This window comes from Crocodylus siamensis, chromosome 7 (genome assembly GCF_052110815.1).
Source record: "Crocodylus siamensis isolate JL-2025a chromosome 7, ASM5211081v1, whole genome shotgun sequence".
Classification (NCBI taxonomy): Eukaryota; Metazoa; Chordata; order Crocodylia; family Crocodylidae; genus Crocodylus; species Crocodylus siamensis.
In genome coordinates, this window is record NC_143401.1 from 69,175,234 (window position 1) to 69,195,742 (window position 20,509).

Consider the following 20,509-nt stretch of genomic DNA (forward strand, 5'->3'; position numbering starts at 1 on the left):
ACCGGAAACCTCAAAGGAGGAAGCACGACACCCTTAGGTTTTGTTGATATTTAGAGCAGAGTAAATAGTTGAGAGGGAACTGAGAGGGGAAAAGAACTGAAAGGAAAGGAAATGAGAGGAAAATGATGAACTGCAAATCTAGGGATCTCTGCAAGGCAGAAGGAAAGAGACTGACCAGGAGAGACCAATAAGGTTAGGGCCTGTAGGTTGGAGGAAAGAACTAAGACAGAAATTGAGGGTTGGGAAGGTCAGAAGAGGGATGGAATTGGGAAAGTTAATGGAGGATGAAGCATAGGAACGGAGTGGAAGGGCTGTGTATATGTCTGTAGGGACAGATGAAGGAACCCAGAGAATGGTGGATTGGTAGGCTACATGCAGACATGCGGGGGGCATGAGCATGCTTGTTAGTGGCTGGTTTTGTCTTGTCAAGTTGGTATTAAAACAGTATTGCTCCTTTCATCTCTCAGGATAATGGGCAGGTGACAGAGGTAAGGACTTGAGCATGAAATACAGCTTAGTAGAGCCTGAAAGGAGACAGGCACCCTCAAAAAAGAAGGCTGAAAGGAAAAATTAGGAGGGTGGGGCTGAGAAGAAGAATGGCCTAAGCAAACTAACTGCACTTTATCATGCATCAGCAGATGCATGGCAAATAGATCCAAGGAGGTGACACTTCCCCTATATGCAGCATTGGTCAGACCACAGTTGGAGTTCTGCATCCAGTTTTGGGTGCTGCAATTCAAGAAGGATGTGGATAGGCTCGAGATGGTCCAGAGGAGGGCCACTCATATGGTTAGAGGCTTATAGGATAAGCCCTATGAGAAGAGACTAAGGGACCTGGACCTCTTCAGCCTCTGCAAGAGAAAGCTAAGAGATGATCTTGTGGCCGCCTACAAATTCATTAAGGAGACACAGCAAGGAATCAGAGATGCTCTGTTCACCAGGACGCATCTTGGGGTAACAAGGAACAATGGTCACAAACTGACAGAGAGCAGATTTAGGCTAGACCTCAGCAAAAACTTGTTCACCATAAGGGTGGCCAAAATCTGGAATGGGCTTCCAAGGGAGGTGGTGCTCTTCCCAGCTTGGGGGTCTTTAAGAGAAGGCTGGATAGGCATCTGGCTGGGGTCATCTGACCCCAGCACTCATTCCTGCATAGGCAGGGGGTCAGACTCCATGATCTGTTGAGGTCCCTTCTGAACCTAGCATCTAGGAATCTATGGGAAAAAATGACAGAGTGTCTGAAGGAGAAGAGGAAAGAACCTGTGCAGAGGACTCGTGTGGTGTGCACAGATAGAAGGATGTGCACAGACAGAACAGAATGGGAGTGAGGAAAAGTTACAAAAAAATTAAAAAAAGCAGGAAGCTAAGCAACAAAAATAGATTTGATCTGGAAGGGGCTTCCTTATAAACCTTAACTCCTCTCTCAACTCCTAAAAAGGAAGCCTACGATCTTGGGTCTTGAGTAATTTTGGAACCCATAGCCATAGCTAGGCTGTTATGAGCAAATGCATTTCTTGAGTCTTTTGGGAAGAAATATAACATGTGCAACATTTGGCTATAACATGTGCAACATTTTTATTATTGATACCATTTATTATTATTGTTACTATGTATGTATTCATTTGTGATTTATTTCTAATATTCTTTATGCTATTATACTTATGTTATTATAATGACAACAGACATTGACCAGATTGGTCCTAAATAAAATGGACCCCGGTCAAAGAATCTTATAAATAATAAGAAAGATATGGAGGGGAGTAATATACATTATAATGACTTTTGGTCATTACGTCAGAGGCAGAAAAACATGTCTATTGTTATGCCCCTAACATAGAAAGATTATTACAGGATATTATTACCAACTCTCTTCAGTCTCCTCTTCAGTCAACTCTTTTGCTTGCCAGACTGTCTCCATATTTTAAGCATTTCCTTCTCGGTTGCTATAGAGATAACCAAGGCTAACACCATTGTAAATATGTCTACTCCTATTGTCTGTTTACGTGCCAGTGCCTCTTCTTGTGGTATGAATTGACAGCCATGCATAATTGTTTCAATTGCTGGAGTATATTCCTCTCCTTCCTTTCACAGGCATGGAAAGAAACTAATCAACTGTTTTTCTTTGTGAGTTCCCAGGAAACTGAGAGAAAAAATTCTGTGAGTTCAAAAAATCTGCACCTAAGAAATGAGTAAGATGGTGGTATTTGCTAGAAGCTAGTTTTGTCTTTATAAGGTCATTTGTATATAACTAATGGGAACTACTTGACTGCTATCTGACTCTTTACACTGTGGGATAAAATAAATAAAAAATCTCAATATTTTTGCTATTGGCAGGGAATAGTATCATAGAACTATAGAATTCTAGGAAATTAGGGTTGGACGGGACCTCAGGGGGTCATCTAGTCCAACCCTCTGCTCAAAGCAGCACCATCCCTGATGATATCCTGTTGAAGCCCTGGTCTTAAAAACCTCCAAGGACGGATGTTCTACAATCTCTCTGGGTAACATGTTCCAGTGCTTTGCTACCCTCCTAGTGAGAGAGTTTGTTCCTAATATCTAACATAATCTTCCCTTGTTGGAACTTGAGGCAATTGCTCCTTGTTCTGTCATCTGCCCCCATTGAGAACAGTCTTGCTCCATCCTCACTGGAATCACCCTTCAGGTAGTTGAAGGCTGCTATTAAATCCTACCTCAGTCTTCTCTTCTTCAGTTTAAATAAGCCCAGTTCCCTCAGCCTTTCCTCACAAGTCATGTGCCCCAGCCCTGTAACTATTTTGTTGCCCTCCACTGGTCTCTCTTCAATTTGTCCACATCCTTTCTGTAGTTGGGGGGCCCAAAAATGGACACAGTACTCCAGATGTGGTCTCATTAGTGCCGAATAGGGGGAAAGAATTACTTTGCTTGAACTGCTGGCTACACTCGTTCTAATGAAGCCTGGTATGCCATTAACCTTCTTTGCAATAAGGGCACAGTTTATTGTCAGTTTAAACCCAGGTTCTTTTCTGCAGAACTGCTGCTTAGACAGTCAGTCCCCAACCTGTACATGGTATTGTTCCATCCTAAGTGCAGGACTCTGCACTTGTTCTTATTGAACCTCATGAGATTTCTTTTGGTCCAATCCACCAATTTACTGAGGCCTCTCTGAATCCTAACCCTACCCTCCAGCCTATTGACTACTCCTACCAGTTTGGTGTTATCTTCAAACTTGCTGACGGTGTACTTCATCCTATATTCCAGGTCGTTGGTGAAGATATTGAACAAAACCAGCCCCAGGACTGACCCCCGGGGAACTGCACTTGATATTGGCTGCCAACTAGAAATCGAGCCTCTGATTACTACCCTTTGAGCCCAACAATCCAGCTAGTTTTCTGTCCACCTTACAGTCCATTCATTCAACCTGTACTTCCTTATCTTGCTTACAAGCATGTTGTGGAAGACTATATCGAAAGCCTTGCTAAAGTCAAGATATATCATGTCCACTGCTCTTTCTTCATCCACAGAGCCAGTCATCTCATCATAGAAGGCAATCAGGTTGCTTAGGCATGACTTGCATGAATACATGCTGACTGTTCCTAATCACCTTCTTTTCCTCCGGGTGCTTAGAAATTGTTTCCTTGAGGACCTACTCCTTGATTTTTCCAGTGACTGAGGTGAGGCTGACTGGTCTGTATTTCCCTGGATATTCCTTCTTTGCTTTCCTAAAGATGGGCACTATATTTGCCCTTTTCCAATCATCTGGGACTTCTCCCAATCATCACAGCTTTTCAAAGATAATAGCCAGAGGCTCTGAAATCATATTGGCCAACTCGCTCAGCACCCTCAGGTGCATCACCTCTGGCCCCATGGACTTGTACATATCCGATTTTTCTAATTACCCCATAATCTGTTCTTTTGCCACTGTTGGCAGCTCATCTCCTCCCCAGAATGTGCTTCCAGGTGCAGTAGTCTGGAAGCTGATCTTGGCCATGAAGACTGAGGTGAAAAAGGCATCATCTGTCAGTAGGTTGCCTCCCCCATTCAGTAAGGGGCCCATACTGATCTTTCTCTTGTTGCAGACATACTTTTAGAAACTCTTATTGTTACCCTTCACATAATTTGCTAGCTGCAACTCCAGTTCTGCTTTGGCCTTCCTAATTTCATCCCTGCATTGCTGAGGAATGCTTTTATACTCCTCCCTAGTTGTTTGTCCAAGTTTTCACTTATTGTAAGCTTCCTTTCTGTGTTTTAGCTCACTGAAGAGTTCCCTGCTAAGCCAAGCTGGTCTTCTGCCATACTTGCTAGTCTTTCTGCACATCAGGATGGACCATTCTTGTGCCCTTAGTAAGGTGTCTTTAAAAGACATCCAGCTCTCCTGGACTCCTTTCCCTCTCAGACTGGCCTCCCAGGGATTTCTGCCCATCAGTTCCCTAAGTGAGTCAAAGTCCATTTAACTGAAGTCCAGGCTCCTTACTCTGTTGCTCTTCTTCCTTTATTTCCTCAGGATCCTGAACTCAATCATCTTGTGGTTACTGCTGGTCAAGTTGCCATCCACTACTACATTCTGCACCAAGTCTTTCCTGCTTGTGAGCCGGAGGTCAAGAAGAGCATGGCTTCTGGCTGGCCTCTACAACACTTGCACCAGGAAGTTGTCCCTAGACAAGTGGTTCTCAACCTTCTTTGTAAAGTTTGTTACACCCCTTTCTTATACTTTTGTGACCCACTTTTGGGTTGCGACCCACAGGTTGAGAAATGCCCTACGTTCGTCAACAGGTCCCTGGATTGCCTGTGCACTGATGTATTGCCTTCCCAGCAGATGTCAGGGTGATTGAAGTCCCCCATGAGAACCATGCCTGTGATCAGGAAACTTCCACTAGGTGTTTGAAGAAAGCCTCATCCACTACTTCCTCCTGATCTGATGGTTTATAGCAGATACGCACTATGACATCACCCTTGTTGTCCTTACCCCTCCCCCCCAACCCTAATCCAGAGACTTTCAAGAGGCCTATCCCCAGTTTCATACTGGAGCTCTGAGCAGTCATACAGCTCTTTTACATAAAGCACAACCTTTTCCAGCAGACAACAACCTTGTCCAGCAGGTGTTGTCCAGAGGGGGGTCGGCTGAAGGGTCTCTGGGTGGATAGGTGGTGGGGCATGGTCCAGATGTAGAGGGCATCCCACTGGGTTTGTCTTCACTGCCCCTTTTTATAGAGGCAGACCTTGTGTGACTCTAGTGACAGGAGGCATGCCCAGGCAAGGGTCAGCCCCTGGCGTACTGAGCCTGTGTGCTCAACGCAGGGATGTGCAGTTTTGCATGTCTGTAATAGTGGGGTACAGTGGTAGAGTTGCTGGTTCTGCAGGGTCTTTTGTCTTTCAAATGTTGGGTTCTTGTCTCTGTTCCTGGGTGAGGTCTGTGGTTCCTGTATGAATCAATTCGAGGTAATGGCCCAGCCGTTACAGGCCATTCAGTAGAGGCCTGCTTCCATTGTATTTCAATCATTCCCAATCACTCTCGTTCATCTGGGAACCAAGTTACATGGGAGGGATACACAACTCATACAGTTGTGACACAGGGGACAAAGGACACAAAATGGAGACTTGACATGCAAAATGGAAACCTGACATTACTTTAATTCACTTACAAACACAGGCCTAAGCCATACAATATCCATATGAAATGATACAAATCAATATGAAAATGATAATAATACAATATACAACAGTAAGAATCAATATAAACCTAATAATAACACAATATTAAACAGTGGATATCCAGAATCAAAAACTTGCTACCAAAATGTTAAAGCTTAAGTCTGAGCTCGCTTATGCTTGTCTATAGGGAATAGAGAGGGAGAGAAAGAAAAGCCAGAAATAATTGGGGAAGGGAAGGGAATGCATATCTATCATATACATATATATGTGTGTGTGTGTATATATATATATATATATATATATAAAAAAGAAAAACTGTGGGTTTTGCTACACAATAACCCATGGTCAAAGAAGCCAAAGCCCTGCTGGCAAGACCATCTGTGCAGCCATACATTGATCTGCAGGATGCATGCACTCCTGCCTGGGCCCTTCCCCTTGACAGGAAGGATTGAGGAGAACACCACCCTGTTCCCTTCACCCTTTCATCCAAAGCCCTATAGTCACTTTTGATCTGCTCACAGTCAACCCTGGCAGTATAATTGGTACTCATGGTATGAGCAGCATGGGGTAGTAGTCAGAGGGCTGGATGAGTCTTGCTAATCTTTCTGTGACATCTTGGATCCAGGCCCTGGGCAAACTACATACCTCCCAAAACCAGAGGTCAGGCCAGCAAATGGATACCTGCATTCCCTGCAGAAGGGAGTCTCCAACTACCACCATCTGTTGCTTCCTCTTGGTGGCAGTAGTCTCAATCCTCCCAACCTTGGAGATGCCTGGTCTGGCCTCCTCCACCAGTAGTAGTAGGAAATTGCAGTATGAAGATTTTTTTTTTTTGTTTTTTATTTGTGTTCCATGGGATAAACTATCCTTGTAAACCTCAGTCAAAAGCAGAAGGCTACAGTAACAGCTGCTATTCTGTTGTAAATATGCCATCACTCAAGAATACGATGTTTGACTTTAAATAAGTTACATTTATACAGATGCTGTCTTTTCAAGGATGTATCTGTATAAATTGGGTGATATTCATGCAATATTATAACATAAATGGCCTAATTCAACATATTTTCTCATTGGAACTCTGGTTAAATGATAAATTTGTCAGTTTGACATTGCTGACAAATCTGTCTGCCTTGTATATAATATTGTTATACTGTGATGCTTTGTAGTCCCTTGGTCCATCATACAAAGCTGTTCAAGAATGATGAATAAGCTTTGACTGGCGAAACATGGGAAATAAACACACTGGCTAACTTTCATCTAAAATGAGACTTTGTATTGGAAAATGCCTTCTTCACTGCTCAGAGTAATTGATTTCAGGTAATTCCAATGTATTTTAGGCCATTGCTATTTATCAGACAGTGTACAGAAAGATGAGCACCTATTCAGGGGAGCACTGATAAAGGCAGGTTATTGTGAGCATCTTATATACATTGATGAGTGTCCCCTGTTCAAGGCACAATGTAACTGGAATTTGCAAAACAAAACTGAAGAGCATCAAAAGGAAAAGCTTCCTATTCTGGTGAAATGGTGATGTTTCAGTTCTGTAACATTGGCACCAAAGTTCTGGATAGATTTGGAGCATATAAAGTCAGAAAAAAATGTTGCATTCTGCTAATATTTATTCAACAATTGTTGCACATTTTGAAAACCTTCTGAAAAGTAGTTCTAGATAATAAGCCTATGCCTGTCTTCAAAAATTGAATTGATGTGTGGTGAGAATGAGACTCTGATAATGTCACCTGCATTACTGATAAATCAAAGTGTGACTATTTTGATCCAAGCATGTTATGAAAAGTCAGTGGGAAGTGTTTACACATAACCTTCATGTCTGCATCCCTTTGTTGTTTTAAAAAAATGAGATGACAGTTTAGGACATCAAAACTCTTTCTTTTTTTCCACAGTAAATGTCAAGTTGATAAAGACCTCGACATTGACCTTCAGAACAAACAAGGAGATGAAACTCAGATGTGATTATCCTCTGAGGTCAGAAGTTATTGAAACAGTGCAGTTTCAGTCCTATGTTGCCACTACAATTTAAATAGCACTGTATTTAAATAGCAACCTATTCCAACATTTTGAACATAATCTGTTATTCCCCTCCTTCACACCAACACTGTTCCTGTCCTTCACTCCAACACCAGCAGGCTATTTAACTCCCACTGCTTGGTAACTTGACCTAACTCTGGGCACAGTTGGCATATCAATTCTCCAGTTTTTTACTACAGCACTTCATGCCGAACACAACAGACAGAAGCAAAAGCAAGGGCTGTTAAAAGGGCTGGACACTCACCTCAATTGATATGTCCATAAGATGAAATGGAGATGTCCATAGTACATAGTTTACTGCAGAAGTTTTATTACCATTATAAAATAATTGACTATGTAACTTTAGTCCTGTAGGGGTTAATCTTTTCTTGCCTATCTCCCATAATGTCTGCCTTTGTTTCTTTAAAGGCACAACAGCTAGCACTGCATCAGAGGTTGTATAGAGGTTTTAAGTAATGATACAATGTTCCCTGATCAACCAAATCAATATCACTTATCTCTGGTTTGAAGACTTCCAGGTGAAACTTTGCCAAACTATTAACTGACAAAGTGTCCTGTTTCTTTCTAATTAAGAAAGACCAAGAAAAACAAAAACATGCTTAGCAGTTCTTTAGATTAAAATGTATAGACAACATAAGCAATTAAACCAGTCAGCAAAAAACCTTCCTTGTTTCATTTCCTGAGTAGGACTCCCCTCTAGATGTCATTTTTGGAATTTTCGCTGAGTCACAGCTTATTCTGGGCCAGGATAGTCAGAGGTGGAAGCAGGGGCTAACAAAACAGATGTGTCCAGTATGCAAGGGAGTGGGACTACTCAAAACCAATGGCCTGGAAATAGGAGCAAAAAGTTTTCTCCTGGCCAGTACTTTGAAGTAAGCTAAAGATCGAAAAGCCAAGTGAGGAATCTGCACGGTAAAAGAATGTGACGCAGAAGTAAGTACAACACCTGTAGAAGCAGATCATGGGAAAAGAGACTAGGAGGCCACTGAGGAAGAAGAGAACCATATCTGTTGAGAGGAAGTGGGCCAAGGCTCATGTGACCACAGAGACTTTGTAGTCATAGCAGTACCTCTGTCTTCAGAGCCAGGTCAGTACTGAGGTATAAATATGAACTACTTAATCTCATTAGCTGAGAAATACTGGGAAAACTTGTTGCTCTGGAAGAGGCAAGTTCGCAACTTCTGAAAGATCTGGAGAAGTTAAGTAAGGGTAACTAAGCTTGGGATTTCAGATTGAACTCCTGGGATGAGAAGGAGAAACTGTACCTGCACAAACAAGGAATATAGGAAATGCTTAAAAAAGGCCAGTTGCTCCTGGAAACTGACCAGCTGAAAAGAGAAGTGGAGGAAAAGAAGATGATTGCCCTGAGTTTGGATATGAATGGGGAAGTGTTTCATAAATTCCCTTTTCCAGGGAGTTAAGTCTAGTTTAATCTGCGATAGATTGGCCATTTCCCTACTTATCCTCATGTAGAGGATGTCCCTCTAAAGTTGCAAAACCCAGGTGATAAACGATCACAGAATGCTTACATAGGCTAAAAGCACGGCTCGGGAAGAGAAACTGAAGAGAGGGATTAGCTCCTGTGACTGGCTCTGGAAGAATGGAAGACAACGCTGTGTGTTTAGCTTTCTGTAACTGAGCAGAAAACAGTGGAGAATGGGAGATCATTTGGTTTTATGTTTCCCTTGGGGGCTAGTCTTTAAATTCACTATCAGCCATGCCATGAACACTGATAGCTTCCTGTCAGTAGCCTGAGGGGAGGGGAGGCCTGAAACAGCCTCAAGACAAGGATGGTTGGAGACCTATGGGGAAGGGTGAGTAGCATCACAGATATAGGGCACAGACAGAAGTGCAGCTCCTCGCTGGAGCTCAGAGCTGTGAGCCTGCAGCTGGTTTCCCCAAGCAATGTCTGTTTTCAGAATGGGAGAGGGGGAAAGGAACAGGGGGAGGTTATTTTAGGGGTTCTCCAGATGGCTCTACAGGGTGGGGTGGGTGAATTGGAGCACCCCCACTTTTGGGGGGTCCAAAACATCTGCCCCACCCTCTAGCGGGGGGCTGAAAGAAGCCCCAGACCAAACTCCCTCCTCTCCCTTTCCCCCATCCCACTCTGAAAACAGTGACAGGCTGGGAGGCAGTGCAGACAGAAGTTACAGACAATGCTGTTTTGAAACATTTTCATCTGAACCCTCATATAATGAATGTTCAGATTTTCACCCAATCAGCCATTTTAAAGCTGTTTGGAGCCATGCACTTGTGTTTGGTCATGGCTATAAACTGCTTTGTGTGGCTCGATTGGGCAAAAATTGTCACTTCTGTCTGTGTCCATAATGCTTTTAGGGGGTTCATGAGGCAACATAAATTGTGGAATGAGAAAGAAACCAATACTTGTATTAATAGTCATGGAAAATGACTACAAAATAGAACACTTAATTTTTCTGTTCCCTAAGGTTCACTTCATAATTTCCACACTTGCAACACAATCCATTATACGGGACTGTCTCTAAATTTTAATCTTTCACTTACATATCACTACAACAGTTGGCTGGAAGTGAGTGCTACAAAATGTAACACTTTTATGCCCTCTAAAGTAACCTACTTCTACCTTGCTACTTGTAGAAAAGGCAGATATGAATCTTGGTGATCTTTAGAAGAATTCTGTATTTGCTTTCCTTTCATCTTTTTTTCTGTCAATTTGTCTATCTGCCTTGAATTGCAAGTGTTTTTTGGAGGAGGGGGGACTGTGGTTTCTTGAATGGTTAGAGAGTACTTACACATAACAAAATAGCAACAAGAGGATGGCAAAATCATCTATCACTGCTTGCCTGCCCCATTCTGGACACTGAATTACCGATCTATTCCACACCTTTTTTTGAAAGACTTCAGGGGATGCATTTTCTCACAAGGGAGATCCTTCTTTAGTGAAAACTAAGTTTAAACCACGTGATTAGAAAGATCATGGAGAGAATTACGGATACCTTTTTGCTTTGAACTAAGAAAATTTAAATCTCCTTAGTTGTGAGGCATATTTGTTCTTTATTTGTGTTTTAGAGTCAAATGCTAATTTCTATCAAAGAGAAAAGTAACTTTGACACTCTTTTATTTTTAATATTTTTCATCTTTGTCTGGAAGATGAATGTTATCTACATCTCTGAATGACCCAGGTATATAAAGGCATTCAGGCATACCCTGCACTTGATTTAATTTCCTTTCATCATTTTGATGGTTCACAAAAGTAGCAGGATCTGACTGAATTTATCACAGTAGAATACACTGAAAATTGTGTTTCTGGATATTTGCATATGGATCACAGGTTCAGGAGAAACACTTTTATCAGAAAATGTCATTTTGCTGAAATCAAAACAACATTGAAATATGTAGATTATTTTTTACTATTTCATTGAATGAAAAATGTGAAAGAAGCATTTTGTAAGGACAGAAGTAGGGAATAACACTACTACTTAGAAACTTTAGGTTTTAAAATTGAGTTGTTTCAGTTTTACAAAAATTGAATGTTTTGATTCATCTTAAACAATTAAAAACATACTTTATAGGAAATTTTGAAATTTGGTGTTCATCCCACTGAACATGGCATGGCCCACAAAACAGAAATTCTGGCTCTTAGACAACTGTAGTTTTAAATTCTTATTGAGCATTAAACAGCTAATTCATTTGCCTATGTAATCTTTATAAAATGCCTTGAGAGTCTATGCGTCAGAATGATGTGGTGCAGTGCAAAACACAAGGGTGCTCTTGGGCTGAATTTTTTAATGAACTAAAAAGAACTTGTGATGAATCCCATTAATTCATTTTAACAGTTCTTTAGAGAAATTATTAAATCATATTATTCTGATAATCAGACACACAAATAAATGCTCAGGCATCCCATGCAGAGAGTTTCAGGTTTATTTTTATATTTCTATAGTGCATAGGGGCTTCAAAAGGACTGAAGGGCCTCATTGTGCTAGGTACTACATAAACACATACCAAGGAGCCCTGCCTTGAAGAATTTATAATTGACCATATTTCATGATATACGACACAGCATATAAGTAGACCCCGGTATTTGGATGCAAAAAGTCAGGAATTCGATAGGCACACTGTATAAATTGACCAGCATTTTATTGAGAGTTGAGAACAAACAGTATTAGCACAATCAGCACCAGTCACCCTGGGTTACATGCGATTAGCGATCAGGAGTGATCAATCGAACAATTGCCGCCATGAATACCGTTAGCAGCAGTTAGTACCAGGCGCTGCAGTTTGCAGTCACAAAACATTGAAAAAAATTCCTCGTTCAGTAATAATAATCCCTCATAATACTAACACTTAAAAAACCCTCATTTAATAATAATAATCCCATATAATGCTAACAGTTAAAAATCCATCATTTAGGCATTTAAAACTAGTAAAAATTGACAATTCAAAAACGCTCATTCCCTGTCTTCATCAGAACTGTCAGCCCCAAGCAGTTCCTTTCAATCTGAATGGTTAGCAAGCTGATCATCATATGGATTCTTGGCATCAGATGTTTTGGTGTCTTCTTCTTCTGTTTGATCTTTGTTACACCACAGAAAATCATTCTTCTCACCATCCATAGAATTACTGATCCCAGATTTTTCTGAATGAATGTGAAAGATTTTCTGGTTTAATGTCCCTCCAAACTGTAATAATCCAGTGGCACACAGTTGCTAAGAAGGCTGCTCACACGTTCCCAGCTTTTGTATATGAATGTTGACTGCTCATCATACAGGTCTGCCACTCAGTGCAAATGTATTTAAGCACACATCCAGTGGCTGAACAATGGATGTTAGCCCTCCAGGGATGACTGCTAAGACTGTTTTACTTTGCCACAGACTCTTTTGCACACCGCTGCAGAAGTGAGCCCTAAACATGTACCACACAACTATCAAATTCACTTGTAACAGTGTGCCAGGGTGCATATTCCATACTTGCTGTATCCAAATGTGAACGCCTTCCTCACCCATCCAGCCTTCTAAGTGAACGTGAACAACAACACCAGCAGGGAATTTTTTTTCTTGGGGAATGTTTTTCTTTTGAAGATGACCATTGGTTTTAGTTTATCCCATCAGCCGTGCAGGGCAAGAATTACAGTCAAGTTGGTTTTCTTGTGGCCCATAGTCTTCAGCAGCACACTATTAGAGCCAGTGACCTCCACAGTTCAGTTTGTTGGCATATTGAAACACATGGGTGTTTCGTCTATATTCCAATTTGGCCGAGATCATAATTGTTTTCTTTTGGAGGTTCAACACAGCTCTGTAACTGGGTCTTTGAGGTTGTCTGATAATCTCTGTGATATCTTTGTTCCCTGGTGCAGAGAGAGTGAATTCCTTTTCATAAACTGGAAACACCAGGTTGGGTTTCTGGTAGTCTTTCAATCCTTTCTCCATAGCCCATATCTTGCCTTGCAGTTGGATGATGTTTCTTGTTACGACTCTGCCAGACTGCCGCTGATTGTATACCCATTTGGCGAGGCCTCTTTCTAATTCTGGTCACATGCATTGCTTTTTGTAGTCTGCACACTTCTCAGATGGTATCTTCTTTATGTTGTTGAAGTTCTTCTGCCAGTCACGAACCAGTTTCTCATTTACACCAAACTGACGGGCTGTAGAACTATTGTTAGTATCAAGAGCAAAGTTGATGACTCTGGTCTTGAATTTGGCATCATATTTCATTCATTTCAGCGGCATCATGAGTACTGGTAATGAAGTTTGGTCTTCACTAAAGAGTGTCAGTAATCAGTGTACCTGTGCTTCCTGTAACTAGTGGGACAGATCCTCCTGCAATGTAATTAGTGCGACCATGCCTCTGGTACTTAGTGGGATCACTCCTCCTGCAATTAGTGCAGTTAATGCAACCGCACTTCATACATTTGTTAAACTAGCAGTTTGTCAACAGTGATTTCTTGAAGTGGCATGGTGTATAAGTCAGGTTTGATTTTTAAGACACCAAAATTGGGCTTCAAAACCTGACTTATACCATGACATACAGTAAATAGACAAATGGTTGGAGGGAAGACAGTCATATAAAAGCAAAGCGGCTGGTTTAAAATTACAAAGCAAGCAAGTGGCAGTCTTGAACAGAACTCCAAGCCAATGGCCTGTCACTGGCCCACACTGCTGCTCCAATATGGGGAAGATTTCATGCACTAACAGAATGCCCTAGCCTGTGAAATGTTTGTAAACACTTGCAATGAGTTCTGACTATGATATCATCAGAAATCTCCAGTTCTGGGCACTTTTTACAATAAAAGTTTCAGCAATAGAACTTGCTGGAACTCTTAGAACAGCTACATTACAACCTGTACAGGTTATTTCCCTCTTCTTCCTTTACACCTTGAACATTACAGAAGCAAACATCTCTTATGTAATATTTCTCAATGAAACTTGATAACACCATAGCAGCTGAATAATTTAGAAGTGGAGAGTCTAATTCATGGGTGTTCATGTACGTCTTTTAAATGGAGATAAGTTCTGACAGTAATAACTTTGCTTGTAGAAGCAGACATTCTTCTTTGTCTTTCATGAAGAATTAGTTTTAAGTTTGTTTCCCAGAATAAAACTAATTTGCAAATAATGTCTTTGCATGCTTTGGGGATGGGGTACTTTAATTCGAGCAGCTCTTGGGAGCTGCCCTAATTAAAGCACCTGCAGCCTCTCATGTATTCAGTGTCCCATGCTTCAAAATGGCAGCAGGGCCACTTTAACTAAAGCTCATTAAATGTACTTTAGTTAAAGTGGCCCTGCTGCCATTTCGAAGTGCAATTAATTGAGTCTGCTCCAACGCACTGTAACTGCAGTGCGTTGGAACAGGTGTCCCGCATGTCTGTGAGCATCCTTTGTTTTGGAAATTCAAAGCAGAATTAAAACAACTTCCCAAGAAGAGACTACTCACTAATTATCAGCTGGTGATCAAGCTCCAGAACACTAACAGCATCTTTCTTCTAATGAGCATGTACAGGGTGGCTTTAAAGATCTTCTCTAATATTGCTAGAAAAGATTAAAAATAGTCATAGGGATCATTTGCCAAATTGCATATAAGGAGTTTCTACACTGAGGCCTTCATTTTTATGAGCGTTACTGAGTTTCCCTGATGCTAATTTCCATAGTCTAATTTTGCCCTCTGAATCTCATAGCAGGGTTAAAAATTATACCTTCATGCTCTTAAAAAAATGCATTGAAAATAAATGGCAAGTTTGTATATATCAGTACCCCATTTGTTTCTTTGTTCAGGTGCCTCAGCTGTAAATCCTTTACAGGTAAGCCTGCTCATTTCCTGAAACTGCAGATAAAGCAAAGATAAATACCATCAGAAAAAGGGATCTAGTAGCAAAACATTACTGACATACTACTCTCCAGTTTGAATTCAGGAAGTAGATCAAACCAAATTGTATTCGCAGCCAGAAAGAACCCAAGTGAGGCCTGCTCATGTTTAATGCCATCATTTGACACAACAGGACTTTTAAGAGAAGTTGCTGAAGAATGACTGTTTCCTCTACAACAAAACTCTGAACATGTCACAATAGGCTTGGGGCACTTGACTGGATTGACAGAGCAGAAGGTGAGGAATTATATTAGTGTTACTCTCCTGTATGCACTTTGGGCAGTAAAGTTGGAAACTCTGGGTGCTGACAGACATGAACCCCCCTGAAAACTGCACTTTACTGGAAGCAGCAGTGCATTACTTTGATCCAGCTCTGTAGCATCTGTATAGATCAGGAGCTTCAGCAGGGCGTATTGGTATTTTTATCTAATAGCTGATTCAATCAGCTGTTAGATTTTAGCAACCGTTGATCTGTCTGGATCATGGTGTATGCATGTCACCCAGACTTTTGATGCATATGCCTAGGCAGGAGGTTTTTTGTTTTTCTTTTGTTTTTTGGAGGAGGGGAGGCTGCTCAGACCTTCCACCCCCCATTTAGGCCACTGAGACATTCCAAAGACCACACTGGGTCCCGACGTTTAGTGCCTGTATTTGTATAAGCATCTGGGAATTAAACCTGGGTTTCCTGCGTGGCAGACAGTCTGCTACTGAACTATTAGATAAAAGTGCCAAACTCCCCCCACCAAAGCTCCCAGTTGATACAGACGTTGGGAAAACTGGTTGCAACTAATGCTCTGCCTCTTCTGGGCATGCACTGGGCTCCGCACCGGAATGTGATCAGTTTAAAGCACTGTTTTTTGGGGTTTTTTCCACATCTGCAAGCAGCCTTTGTGTGTGATAGTAACCATCCATTCCATTGTTTTCTGTTACTATCTGAGACAAAGGTGCCATTTTCTTCTTTCTTCTGTTAGATTAAACCTCCTAATGATGTGATAGAATGTGGTGTTTTTAACAGCCTTACCTATAATTAGGATAGATACCAGCATTTGATTTCAACACCTGATGATTCCCTCTGTGTTTTGAGAGGGGATGATCTGCTCTGCAATGCCTGGATGAACGTGCTCTTTATGCTGAAATACGTTGAGACTTTTAATTCGACCCAAATCTATGCTGCGTAGAACTGAAGAATGTTTAGTAAGGCCACACATAAAAGGATATATGAAAATCTCCCCTTCAAAATAACAGTATATAAAAATAGAGATGTAGCTATGAAGTTCAGCAGAGTAGCACAAGTGGTGTCATCGCAGCTGCCGTTTTTGCACCCTTTCTCAAGTTGGTGCCTGAACTTCATGCCCCACTTACCATCCCTTAATTATGCTACTGTTTGAATAGACTATTTGGCTTAGGGAGAAGGGGTTGGATACTTCTGATTCTTGGAGCAGCTCTTTTGTATATTTAGTGCCTACATAATCACTTACAAATAATTGTTTTTAATCTTCTGAGCACTATAGAACCTGTCTGCATTGCATAGCAAAGATTGTAGTGACTAATCAAATATGCATGATTTTAGTGATATTTTATTTCATGACACTTTTGCAGACAGAGGTTAAGTAGAATTTTGAATAATTTACTTCAGAGGCAAAGCCATAGCAGCAGATAAATATTGTGATAGTCTAGACTAAAAACCTAAGCCATTTTGATTTAATTATATTTTCCCTCTTTTTTATTTAGAAATATATACAGTATGTCACTGGTATTTAAATGCTGATCATAAGTAATAATTTTTACATTTCTAATATTAATAATACCCTGCTGTTTTATATTGGCTTTCATCCATTGATCTTGAAGGAAGCCAAGAAGTAATTATATGGCAGCTTTAAATGCCTTCAATCAAAAATATATATTATGGGCAATATGCTAATCTTGGTTACAGTGGTATAAACCCAGATTAACTGCAGCAAAATGTGCACAGTGCATGAAGAATATGCTCTGCTTTCCATGTAAAGACAGATAAAATACAATGCTATGCTATGACAGACCAGCAGGGGGAGTACTTAACAACTGTATAAAATTACTAAACCTTAAGCATAAGAGATTAAACTCTGAATTTTGAGCACAGACTGAGCTTTAGCACAAATACTTTATACACCAAAGACTTCTTCAGACAGTTAAGCATAGAGAAGGGAAATCCTTTTGCAGATCTATTATTAAACACATGAGTAGGTGCTTTGCTGAATCAGGGTTGAAGGCATTAAAATTAGTTTATAACAATAGTTTGGTGTTCTAGCCACTTGAATGAGATTTTGATGCACTTTTTAAAAATTAAACTTTTAGGAAGGAAAATTGTCAATATCTACATATGTAAGATTAATATTTAATTTCTCTTTTCTAATATTAAAGAACTAAAGGTTCTACTGTCAATTTTACTCAGGATAATTGTGTGATGCCCACATTTTGAAAAGATGTAGAGGTTTTGGGGTTTTTTGCTTTTTGTTTTTATTTTTTCCTCATATGTTAGTACAAGGAATATTCTGAAGAATTCTTAATATTTTCTCTTTTGCTTATCTTTCAGTTAGAATGAGTGTTATGGATGTCATTTTAAGTTCACATTTACTATTATGCCCATTTTACTGAGGTTAGGCAGAGGCATACAGGAGTTACGATTTTTCTAAGGAATAAAATTGATATATTTTTGTGACAATTTCTCCATGCAGCTTGATAAACAAAATGTTGTAACAGTCCTACAGGTTCTTGCAATACTTGCTCTTTATTATTGTCAAGATATGAAAGGTACATGCAACAGTTACATTTCAGCATTTTTAATTCATCTTCAGGACTAATATTCACTGTAACCTACCTTCTCTTCTAAATTGAAACCATGTTGTGATATGTGAAATCCTGGTTTTGAAACAGTTTCTGATGGGTCATTATTATCCTTATTGTACGGATGATACCAATTTAGGAGTTAAATATTTGTTCAATTTGAAATGAGCTTTCAAATTGAGACTTTAAGATTTGAAGATGATATATAGCCATTGATTATAAACTTAATGGAATCTAACTCTGTATCTTGATTGATTTAAACTTTTGAGCCAGGGAACTGGGAATAAATGATCTCTGAATACAACCTTTCCATGGTTTTTTTCCCCATGCTTCAGCAACTCCAGTTCAGAAAGCTGTGTCAACAGGATGCTTGAAGTAATACCTTAATCCCCAGAAAACCATTTATGAAAATGGCCCAAACTTCAAGCTACCTATTTATACAGACCAATGACCCAAGGACTATTGCTATTGTACTTTCCTCCATCCAAGTCCAGTTGTTAAATTTGTTAGCTCAAGGGAAGTGCACCAGATGATAACTGGCACTTACTAATGAGAGAATGCTTAAAAAATAAGTCAATATGTTTAAGAAAAATATATCGTCTATACTTGTTCCTATCTATTCTTTTACTGTCAGTCTTTAATGGTTACAGTATTCCAAAATTCAATATATTTAATGGAATACATTTGCTACAAATGTTTTACATGGCTGGGGCCTGGGCTAGAATGGTGATCCTAAAGAACTTTTCCATGGGAAGACAGACACAGATCTGTGGCCTTTCTTGAGAAAGGGTGACACTGAATACCGATATCTGATGTATTTTGGCAGTCCAGATATGGCACATCATTGATATTCATTTTCTCTGGGGAAGTGGTTCCTTGGATATTTTTTGTCCAATGATAAATACAGATTACTCAAGCATATTTTTCAATGGTTTGACTTTGTGTTTTTCTCTTTCGAAGCATGCCAGGGGTCTGTAGTTGCCATTACTGTCATTAGCTTGAACAAGGGCAGAAGAGGGCCAGACATACCCGTAGGCACAGGAAGACCAGGAGGCAGGAAAGGCCCTGGGGCAACTTTGGCACCCCCTAGAGCCACCCTAATCATGCCTGCACTCTTGGTCCTCTATATAATCCCCTTTGTTTACATTGCCTACCATTGGATGTTCCTTTTATAATAATAGGGAAGCTACCCCTGAGTCCCAGCGTGCCCTCACCAGTGCTTTGCTTAGCCTGATTCATTTCTCATGACTGCTGGGCTCACTAGCCAAAACCATGCAGTTTTCATGGGTGTCTCTTGCACCCTGGCAGAGCTACTGGTGTCCCTCTGGCACTGTGAGCCATTGGTCCTCCCTGTGGCCCAAGTGGTCCTTATTTAAGCTTTAGAGCTCTTAATCCTGGCCCCTTGCAGATGTCACTTGGTCACTGTGTGCCTTCCTGTATAGGTTTCAGCCTTCTTAGGCTTAGTCTACAGGTTACTTTGGCTGTAGTCTGACAGGTTACACTGTCTCTGGGGTGGCCTTTCCAGGATCAGCCTCATCAGTCCCTCATCGCCTCTGTTGTCCCCTCTGGGCTCAGGCTCTGGCTTTTTGGGCCTAACCTGACTGTGCCTTGTGCTGCTGTCCCTGGGAGGGCTCAACCTAGCATGCCCCCTTATGACCTCCTTTTCTCCCCTATCAGCAACATCCAGTCCTCTGGTCTAAAACTAAAATAAAAACCCACAAGCAACAGCTTTAAACTCAAAGTCTCCTCTCTGGGTCATCCTACCACTGCCAGGCTACCTTCCCACTCTCTGGCTCTCATTGCCCTGGGAGTACCTGCCATGGCTTGCAGCTCCAGCTCCTCACCAGCCTAAGCTCATCTAGAAGGCAGAGATTAGGGCTGCACTGCCCCTCTGCTTCAAGAACCCAGGTTCATATCCCCTGGGCTTCTCCCCTTCCCAGTCAGGCACTCTCTTGATCAGCTACAGATGCGTCTCCTCATTTTAATGGGCAGCTTACTGCACCTAGGCTGCGGTTGCTGCCTTCCCTCCTGCTCATCTGCCTGAGACCCTTTCTGCTGCAATCTTTCTGTGCAGGGGGCAGGAATGGAGAGACAGGGGGATAGGTAGGGGAGGCAAGGGGCAGATGAGACTCCGGCCCCTTGTCCTCCGCTGCTGCTTTCCCTGCTACAGCAGTGGATGGAGGGCAACAAATTTAGGATGAATTTCTACTAATAAGATTGTATATATGAAAAACTGTAGCAAATTAGTAATTTTCCATGCATAGAACCTAATTATGGGAGGAAGGATTGTCTTAAATTCAAAGTTGGCTTGGATTTAGGTAAATACTGTATCAGGCTCCTGTTTGTGCCAAGCTATTTTGTCATTAGAAGTCACCGTGATAAAAGTCTAAATTTTAATGTCATAAAACATAGCTGTACAGTATCACAGAATTTTACTTTATCAGAAATACTGTAGCTTGGAGGCCAAGCTGCTGCACTGCATTAATTTTGTGAACCTCTATGGAACACAGTTAAATACTTTTATTTACGGGAATGGCCATTAAAAAGTCAACATTTACCTGTGGTGCTATGTCATTCCTTCTCCTGATGGAGTTCCACTTGCAAACTGGCCAAGTGTAATGATGGGCAATTATGTAGACAATTATGTCCTGATTCAGCAACATATCTAAAG

General features: G+C 40.9%; 1 protein-coding gene across 2 annotated transcripts in view; it reads left to right on the forward strand.

The window, feature by feature from the left end:
- The window catches only part of DNTT (DNA nucleotidylexotransferase), a 335,988-nt gene that overhangs the window by 53,666 nt on the left and 261,813 nt on the right, over window positions 1-20,509 (forward strand). Inside the window, exon 1 of one of the 2 annotated variants that reach the window (XM_090057572.1) lies at window positions 7,545-7,611. The exons of the other annotated variant lie outside the window; for it this stretch is intronic. Coding sequence (XP_089913698.1) covers window positions 7,583-7,611 — 29 coding nt within the window. The 5' untranslated portion in view covers window positions 7,545-7,582. Of the gene's footprint in view, window positions 1-7,544; window positions 7,612-20,509 lie in introns of those variants that run through there. 2 annotated transcript variants of the gene reach the window in all.